Here is a 10,150-nt window from a genome sequence, read left to right as displayed (position 1 = left end):
ACTTCCCGACGTTGCTTGAAGCGCGTCCACCATAGACTTTGTATGTAAACCTGCTGCTCCTGATGCTGAAATCGCGTTTGGTGTGAATGCACCATATGATGATGAACATTCTTCTGGGTCTTCAAAGTCTCAGCAGTGATAGAATRACTAAAGAAATGACTCTGTAGACATAAGATTTTCTTGAACAGTGAGGGTTTATTCAAAATAACAGAGACTGTACCAAATCAAGAGACTTCGAGCCAGATAAGTGAAGATCTCCTCCGAACTTGTGGGGTCACTCCTTTTTATAACGTTCGACCACACCCTGATGTAAAGAAAGTCCACGTCCCCACTGGGACGAGCTTAACAATGCAGAATTAACATACTTGCAATTCTTTCTATGGTAAAGGAATTAGCTGAAACACACAAACATGTTTACACGTTTTTAAAGGGTGAGCTCAGAATGCCCACATTTCCAATCCTTATAAGGAATTGCTGAAACTTTAACTTAGGAAYGAAACAACTCCTCGACTGGAACACAGAGGCCTCATCAATGACAATGTAATGATGACCTCATATACCTCAAATACCTTTTACAAGTTTTATTAAAATCTGTTTAGTGACTTGTGACAGATGAAGCTGACTCCACTGGTTAAGGTCAAAGTTTTAAATAAAGATCTCACACAACCAGTTAGTGATCAGAGTTTGTATCGGGGATAACTCTCAGCTACTACCACACCAAATGTCAGCTCTGTATCTGTTAAGCTGACTGAGTTGCAGACATGTTTGTTTACCAAGGTTGAAAAGCTGTGGCAGCCATCTTGAATTTAGTTGATTCCTAAAGTTATTTGATTGTATCTTTATTGATTACTTTCTGACGTTTTCAATAATAACAATCCAGTGGTTCATGAGATATTTTGCTAACAGACATAGTTAAATGGTATTGTCCATTTCTTGCTTAGCAGTGAGAGATAAAAAAACAATCAGAGCAAAAACAGAACTAAGTCAGCCACAGAGCTTGAGCTAATGTGAAATATTTTCCCTTTTTCAACTATTGTTTATTTTAACCTTTTTTTACTTTTATGAAAAAAGTTAAAGTATAATTGTTAAAGAAAAACATAAAAAGCACAAACTGTTCAAGAATATAAAGGTATGTCCCATTCATAGAGTATTTGATGACTATTTATAAAATGTTATATTAATTTTATTCTTAATTCCTAAAAAGGAAAATAGTGCTTCTTCAAAAATATTTACATCATAACTGATAGTTAAGATTTGGTAAAGATGCACAGATAAAGTAAAAAAGAAAACAAACAGATTCACTGTTTGGACATTTTTACCATTTGAAGTCTTCAACAGAAAAAAAAAGTCATCATGTTTTCACTCTGACCTGGAATTTTTCTTGGAAAGTGCTCACTTTCTAAAGAAGAGCAGCAGAAACTATTTAAAAAAAATTACCCAGCCTCTTCCTGTCTCATGTTACCGGCTCTGCTGCATACAGGAACCATATGTCCACGACAGCAGCACAAGAGAACTGTGAGCCTCATGGAGCAGAGCCGAGTGGGAGAGGAGGAGGAGGAATTCACAGAAATCCACAGAAATAACAAAACATGTACTGCAGCTGAACTTTACTGGACCTCTGTGAGGTTTCAGTGGAACATTTGAGTTCAAAGAAGAAATCAGTCCAAACATTGCATTAAAACTTGGTACAACAGGTTTAAACTAGAAGTTTGAACAGTGAACTTTAGATATAAACATAAAGTTAACCCGAGAGTTTGAAAACAGAAAACATTGAAAACATGATGCAGTATATTATAGGGTATGATTGAAAATGAAATTAATTTAATCATAACCGCTTGTTTTATTCTAAGAAGCCTTTAGCAAAAAATAGCAGATTTAGTTAACTTAAAATAAAAAAAAAACATTCAATAAAACTATTCAACTATTTAAAACTATTCAATAAAAATCAGACAAAGACACTTTAAAGCAAAGTTAGAAGCAGGTTTATTCAGCGCTGACTGAAAAGAAAAAAAAACTTCAGAGACAACATATTCTGTAATAAATAGAAACATTTCTTTATTTACATGACAAACTTTAAGGGCTTGGAACATAAAAACACAGGAAAAACAGTCTATACATTCATAAACATCATATTTACAAACTGCACTTAAATCAATAACAAAGACTTCAGCAGCAGTTATTTCCCTGGCTGTAGTAGTTTTGAATAACAAATGCAACAAAGTTTCCTTAAAGGGATATTTCAGCCACTTTGAAGTGTGTAAAAGTTACACAAGATAATTACCAAAGTCTAACTGGACTGATGAGCAAATGGATAGTCCAAAAAAACAAACAAACAAACAAACAAACAAACAAACAAACAAACAAACAAACAAACAAAACAAAACAAAAAAATAAAAAATAAAAACACTGGGAGGTCCAGCCATTCTCAGACCTCTTCTGGTTGATTAAAAAAAAAAAAAACAGTGTGCACGTTTTGTTCACTTAGAACAACATTCCATGCTCAAAAAAAATCCATATGTGTTATTTTATGCTAAAAACTTGAGTAAATGCATTTTATTTTGTCCCGAATACACCATTAAGAAAGTTATAAACAGCTAAAGTTCATAAAGAATATGGGGTTATGGCATGAAACCATAAATCGGTAAAAGAACAAAAGATAGCTGTCAGAATTTCTCCAAACTGAGATCATTAAAAAATATACAACATATCTACAACAAGATTATTAACAGTTCAAAACTTTACACAGAAACTCATTTTCAAAATGTCAGAAAAGCCGTAACGTCACCAGGATGCAGCCCTGTGATCATTCTAATGTAAAACATGACATGAATCCACTGAGAGCAATAGCGCCAACATGAACATATAGACATCATCTAAGACACACACACCTGTCCATGAATAAGCGATTATAAACAGCTACTGAAATCTGTGTTTTTAAGCCTCGCTTTTAACAGGAATGCTGCCATAAGGCTACAGTAAGTGGTCCTCAGGGAGCACAGAAAAATATACAGAACGTGAAGCAACAGACCCCACCCTCATTGGTCACACATGACTGCAGCAAACCTATTCATCCTGAGTGCCTGTGTATCCTTTAAAAACAAAAAATCAAAGAAAACATCTTTGTATTTAATAAACCTGGCATAATACATGCGATTTTTACCCATTTTGTCACCTAACTGGCATATTTTCTTTTGAACTCAACTCAGCCAATGTGAAACAGGAAGTGACATCAAAGGGGAAATTTTCTGGTCTTTGTTTATTGAGACAATATTAATTGAACTCTTTATTTTTTTTCTTCATCTCTCTTTGATAGTGACTCAAAATAATCTAAAGAAACATCCGATTCTTCTCTACAGTCTGTTGTCAGCTGTTGTAACGATGCTCTGGTCACACGCAGACATTCCCCTTTGACATCACTTCCTTTTTCTTCACATGGGAACATCTCAACAACTGTTCATCTCAGCAGCATGATTTTTTTTTGCAATATGTTATTAGTGTTATCTTTCAAAAAATGCAATAATATTAATAACATAAATTAGATGTCACAGGCACTTTAAAGACTGTTCTTGGAAAAAAGAACACATTTAAAAACATACTTTCAAATCTTGGATCTTTAATGGCTTCTGCAAGAGCTGTGCTCTGAGAGACCATGTGGAAATACTTGGGATGAAGTTTCCAAGTATAATCAAGACACAAACACATAACGTGCTGCTTTGTTTGAGGTCGACTATGACTTGACTCGTTTTGAATGATGTTTTTGTTTTTGCAAAGATCAAAATGACACACATTCACATGGGACATACTGAGGTCACAGTGGTTGAACTTGTACGTACATAAATAACTTACTGTAATATAAACTTAAAGAGGAAAATCTGTGGGGTAACTTAATGTTACCTTTAGCAAATTAACAAAAACACCACAGAAAGTTCCTAGTCTAGATGGTTAAAGTAACTAAAGTCCCTTCTCTGCTGTATGGCAACATATTTTCCTTATCTGCATTTAATTACAAATAGTGCAAGATTCAATAAAACTCCATTAATCACTTTGAACATGACTGATATTTACAACATGTGTTTCTGCAGTCGGCTTCACACAACTTTGAGGAATAGACCCAAAACTTAGAAGTTGCACTGAATGTACTGTTACAATGACCCAAAAAACAAAGCAACATTAAATGCTTTATGGCACTTTTCCTTAACTTTACCATCATAGTTTGAACGTAATGTAACAAAAATAGACTGATGTGGTTTGGTATATTTTAAGTACTAAAAAAATACAATCAGAACCCTGAAAGCTGTTTCTGCCATAGAGCAGTGGTTTGTGAGGATAGAGTGGTTCAGAGTTGGCAGACAGAAGCGTCACCTGCCACATCTTTGTGCTGTGTGAGGTAAAAATGCTGAAAGACTTCAAAGGCAGCTGCTTATTTTCCTACTCCGCCCAACATTTTTCAGTTTTCAGAGAAGGTTGGGTTGTCTGCCTCTTCATCCAAACTCACAATTTGTCTCTGATAAGACAGAAAATAACAAACTTTAGGATAAAGTATATTTACTAACAAATGATGTAAGCACCAAGACAAAGTGGTAAAAGTAAACTGCAGGTGTTGAAAGCTCATGTATCACAATGATTACAATATCAAATCAAATGGTTAAGAGCTGGCAGTTCAGGTACATGGCTGGTCCCATGTCAGTAGGGTATAACCCCTCCTCAGGCCTGGATACAAACAATGATTCAGTGTAAAAAGCTGTTGTATCCTCTCCTGAAGCAAAGAGATGTTGGAATTGGACCTCAAGGTTCAGTAGATCAGAACAAAACTAGAGCTGAGATCTGAGTTGATCCCACACAACCAGATCCAGAGACCTGACAAGCAACACCCAAGCATTGACCTGATTGACCTTCAGACCTAGGATGTCACTGATGTAGTGCTGTGCTGTCAGGGTTCCTTGCATCACTACCAGAGGTGACCTGAAATCAGACCATGGGGCTCGACCAGACCATGATGCCAGGATTAAGGCTGGTTTGACACCACCATAAAAACCATCCACAGCATTGCAGAACCAAAAGTCATTACCATAATCAGTACAACTCCACTCATCAGTCTACAGCCCCTTTTCTACACGTGTGCCTTTAAGTGGTTCTCATTAATTCGGTGTCAGCCAAATGTTTCTCCATTTCCACTTCCAAATACACTTTTGGATCCACCTCAGTGGTGGTTCCAGACAGATCAAACAGAGTATTGCACGCAAATGATTTTGACGTCAACAGATTGCCGAACGTGGATTGAATGAGCCAAGGCGGAACTTGCAAACTCCTCCTGGAGAGAGGTGCAAAACTTTGTATCTATTTTAGGAGATGAGCATACAGATTGAGCTTAACAGAGCAAACTGAACAAGCAGGTATACCAAGAGTTTTTGGTCAGCATTCATGTCAGCAGTTCATTCTCATGATGTAATTTAGCTTCCTACCACTAGTTGGCAGCTGTTTCCCACAGTCTTTGGCTCCTCTGCTCCTGGGGAGCCTGAGAGTATAATGCTAGCTGAAATGTTAGCATTGTGAGTAATATTAACATTAAGTACTGATGGCTGAATGACCTCAAACGTGGTAGTTCCAGCATTGAGCCAGTGAAAGATCTGTATGCCCTAGATGACACCACCTGACCTCATGTAAACCCACAATATGACCCATACCAAACTCCATCAAGTACCAGTTCTTTGCAAATCCAATCGTCCACATTCTTGGCACTGGTGTGAATGGATCAAATCATGTCCAAACTGTACCATTCCTTCTGGGTGCTTAACATTCATTTTAACAGTGCAAACGCTTATGATGAAAAAATACCAATTTTTTCTTCAATATACAGTACAATAAAAGAAAATTAGCACAAAATATCTTAGAAATAATAATTTAGACTTACTTTAGGATATGCATAACCATCAAAGCTTTGCCTCTTCCAAATGTGCACCTGGTCTTCAGTGGTTTTCTGATAAACAGGGTTATGAAAGTGAATTGTGTTGGTATTCTGCAACCTGTAGTTCCTCCAGAGCAGCACACCACCAACAGCAGCCAGGCAAACAATTGCTATTAAACAGAGATTCAAATAGAGATGAGTCAAGGTTACTACCTGTTATGCATAGAAATAGGAACCTAAGTAACAGCAGATCCTAAAAGCCTTGTACCCAGAGGTAAGACGAGGTAAAGCGCTATTGGTGTGGTGGAGGCAGTTGTCGGTATGACTGCAGCTACTGCAGGTGGAACACCTGGAAGGAAAAATAAGAAAGATGTAAGTTTATGATGCTTACAACTAGCACGAGTGTCTACTCAACAGTCAGTGAAACCAAAACAATAGGAAATTTTCAGAATTAACACTGCCAACTTGCTTTGAGAGGTGTCTGGAGCATTTGTGACAGTCTGCACAACTTTAGGCTTCTCCGGCTGAGGCAATGTCTTCTTTGGTAAAGGTGTGGTGGTCTTAACACGAGGCCTGGTGGTGGGCCACAATGGCTTTTTGGTGGTGCTTGTGATTACAGAAGGCACTGCAGTAGTGGTATAGACCTGTGGCCCTAATGTGGTCTTTGGTGTGGTTCTGGGTGGTACCGGTGACTGATGAGGAGGACGAGTAGATGAGGTTTCAGGCTCTATGGGAACAGCAGTGGTTGGTACAGCTGGTGAAATACAGAAAACAGAAAAGGAAATGTGAGTAGGTTTAAAATTAGCTCTATCATCCACCCATCTGTTTATATTCTTTACCTGTTTTCTACTTCATTTGAATAATAAATTGACATAATTTTACAATATCCTACTTAAAATTAATATTTTGTCCAGGGATGTTCACCCACCAGGTACACACGTCCTCATATCACTGGCTAGCATCATGTTATCTGGACAGACACAGGTATATTTTGGGGGACGACGGCCTACTTGAGGGGCAGGTAGGCACATGAATTCACAGCTGCTGTTGGACACCTGGCACCAATCTCGTCCTGCAACAGAAAGAGAACACTGCTTTAGTGCAGCCTTTTTAAAATGATGAAGTTGTTGGAAACATTCTCATGGTTTAGAAAAAATGTATTTTATAAATAGATACAAGTGTATTTGCAGTCAACAGATAAGCTATTAAGAAAAAACTTAGGGCTAATTATTAGCTGATGTAAGGTTTATAAGCACCATTGTTTTTAAAGAACTTTATTCTGGTACCTAATCACTTATTATCTTGGAAGTTGTAATTATTGCTAATAGTGTATTATCCCTGAAACACATTATATGCTTAGCGGGAAGGTTCACAATTTTTCTTGAAACATGAACTGCTTGGGTTACCTTTGCCACAATGTTGTACTGTGTCTTTATTCAAAAAAATGCTCATTTGTAACCACTTTTGTACCTTTGTGTCTTACCTAGTAATCCTAACCACCCTATACTCTTTTAACACTAAAATAGTGTTTGCTATAACTTTGGATCATTCTTTCATTTTATCTTAATTTCTATTTATTTATTTTTAATTTGTTGCCCCTACACAGTGATCGTAGCCACAACCCTAACCAAATTCTAACCACAGTTGTAATATCAGGTAAAAAGAGACTCCATAACAGATAGCAAACAGTTTGTGGCAGGTGGCTCCTTTTTGTTCTTTGTACACATAAAAATTTGAGTTGAAAGTGACCAAAGTGTCAAAAGTAAAAACAGGCAAAGAATCAACGTAACCAACATCCATCATAGACTATTAAACTGAAAACTTGTTCCTATTATTTGTACTTGGTAAAAACTGCAATTACAGTTTAGTTTTTATTCAGCTTTCACACCTCTTTCATCACAAAAGCATCCATAATCAAGGTAACAGTAATATTGGTTTTAAATTGAGAAACTGTTAGACAGAATCTATCATGAACAGAGAAGTGAAGAATAAAGAAAAAACAAAAAAGCTGATAGATACACTCTTCTAATGCCTCGGTGTCAAAGAAAAATACTTTGCTGTCATTGATGGTAAATACTTATATAAATTTTAATTTAATGAGTATTTTAGAGAGCAATAATATAATATTTAGTGGTATAACTCTCTTACCAGCAGGTTGTTTGAGATTATGGTACAGAATGATGTCCTCTGGTGATGACAGGTGCTCTGCCACCGGTGCAACGTCCTCACCAGTCAGCCTGTTAGCGCTGAGGATGGCATTGTTACTAACATCGGTCCAGAACACTCTTTCCTGAGAAAAACAAACAAAAACAAACAAAAAAACCATCAAAGCTTGAACATTTTAAATGTTGAAGAAAGAAAAGTTGATTTGAGAAGTTTTAGGTTCATGTATACCTCGAATACAGTTAGGCCCAGTGGGTGGGCCAACTGGTGCTCGTCAATGATGAGTGTATGGCGACTATCACCCTGAACATCAATACTGGAGAGCGTGTGCAGCTTGGAGTCCACCCAGTACAGCCGCTGGCTTAGTATGTCTGGAGAGGAGGTAAATGGGGTTGTAATGAAGGTTGGGAGAGTAGGAAGTTGGGTGGGGGAATAATTAGACCAGAGTCACCATTAGTAAGTGTGCACACACAAATAAAACAAGGTAAAAGCAGAAGGTCATAAATGATTGTATTTACCTAATGTGATGCCATTAGGCCACACAATGTTGTCAATGACCAGAGCGGTACGATCCACTCCATTAAGACCTCCCTTCTCAATCTTTGCTGGGTTTCCCCAGTCAGTCCAATACATGAAGCTGTTGGGTTTAAAATAATGTAAATTAAAACCCCTCAATGCACTGACCCATGTGGATTGTACAAACGTAAAGAAAACCTCTGCCGTTAGCTTACTTGCTGTGAGGGTCGACCACAACAGCGCGGGGCTTCGACAGGTTTTGGTGGAAGAGAGTTTTGCGGCGACTACCATCAGCGGTTACARCAGAGATAGTCCTACGGATGCTGTCAGTCCAGTACAGGTGACCATGAATCCAATCAAATGCGATTCCTTCAGGAGCATCAATGTCATTATCTATTACTACGTGATGATGAGAGGCATCCTCAGCCAAGTCCATCAAAGTTCTGGATCGAAGGTTAAAACAATTATCAAACAAGAAGAACAACAAGGTATTTTAACTTCATTCTAAACTCCATTCTTAACTTTACCTATAGATTTTTTTCTGGGATATGTCGGACCAGAAGATCTCTTTGGTGGCCATGTTCATGTCGAGAGCAACCACGTTTTTCAGACGAGGAATTACTCTTGTGTATTCACTTTTGTCCAAAGTCATCTTCCTGACTTCATGACGGTTTGTGAAGAAAAGGTAAGCTATTGTACCTTCAAAAATACAGTGAAAAGGTTTGACATGTTTATAAATATTCTAAATAGATTTGCTGTAAGTTTTTTTATCTTAGTGAAAAACTGAAGCAAGACATCCAAAAATTATTATGTACTGAAATTTGATGTGACACTTACGACAGGTGCAAAATTGCAGCAAATGGCAAAACACATTGTAAACACATGAATGAAAACTCACAAACAAAAAACAAATTCAACAGAAAAACACACAAAAAAATGCTGCAATCACAAAAACAACTGCAAGAAATGCTGCAAACTCCAAAAAGGAAGTCCACCAAACCACAAAGGCACAAAACCACCGAGTCATAAAGCACCAGAGCCTCAGTTAAAACATTACACAGCTATACTGTTTCCAATGGGAAGTGGGAATTTCCAACATATGAGTGGTAAATTTAAAAGTGGTAATTCCCACTCAGAAAGTGGTCCAACTCTGACTACCCCCAGTTTAAAATTCAAGATGGCGGCTACTCACCACAACAGTGAGTAAAACACTCTTAACTTTACTTTTAATAGTATTTCTGTATTTTTTATGTCACATTTAGTCAGTCATACATGTAGTACTTTTCATTAGATGACATGTTTAAATGCTGTTTCTATGCGGGAAATACCTTGTAGAGCTCAGTTATTGTTGTAACTGTTGTCAGTAGTTGTAAAATAAGGCAAGACAGCTACAGCATAAGGCAACTCAAAGTGTTTTACACAAACAAGCAAGCAGAAAAGAACAGTAAAAACATTGTTCGGTTTTTTTAACCTAGGAACTCAGAGAAACAACARCAACCCCGGCCGAACATTAATCAATGACAACAGAGACCAGTAAGATTTATAGATTCACTTTGCAAAGGAGAA

General features: G+C 37.3%; 1 protein-coding gene across 1 annotated transcript; it reads right to left on the bottom strand.

Moving 5' to 3' along the window:
- Positions 1-3,596: 3,596 nt before the first annotated feature.
- On the bottom strand, positions 3,597-9,283 carry LOC106535174 (low-density lipoprotein receptor; the record flags this gene model as incomplete). Its single annotated transcript, XM_014032114.1, is given in 10 exon segments — positions 3,597-4,504; positions 5,912-6,075; positions 6,174-6,254; positions 6,375-6,659; positions 6,834-6,977; positions 8,054-8,195; positions 8,300-8,439; positions 8,587-8,705; positions 8,800-9,027; positions 9,112-9,283. Coding segments are annotated over 10 exon segments (1,532 nt in total), but the record flags the coding sequence as incomplete, so codon positions are not given.
- Positions 9,284-10,150: the final 867 nt, after the last annotated feature.

The sequence above is a fragment of the Austrofundulus limnaeus genome, unplaced genomic scaffold (genome assembly GCF_001266775.1).
Source record: "Austrofundulus limnaeus strain Quisiro unplaced genomic scaffold, Austrofundulus_limnaeus-1.0 Scaffold1376, whole genome shotgun sequence".
Classification (NCBI taxonomy): Eukaryota; Metazoa; Chordata; class Actinopteri; order Cyprinodontiformes; family Rivulidae; genus Austrofundulus; species Austrofundulus limnaeus.
This window is presented reverse-complemented; position numbering and strand designations above follow the sequence as displayed.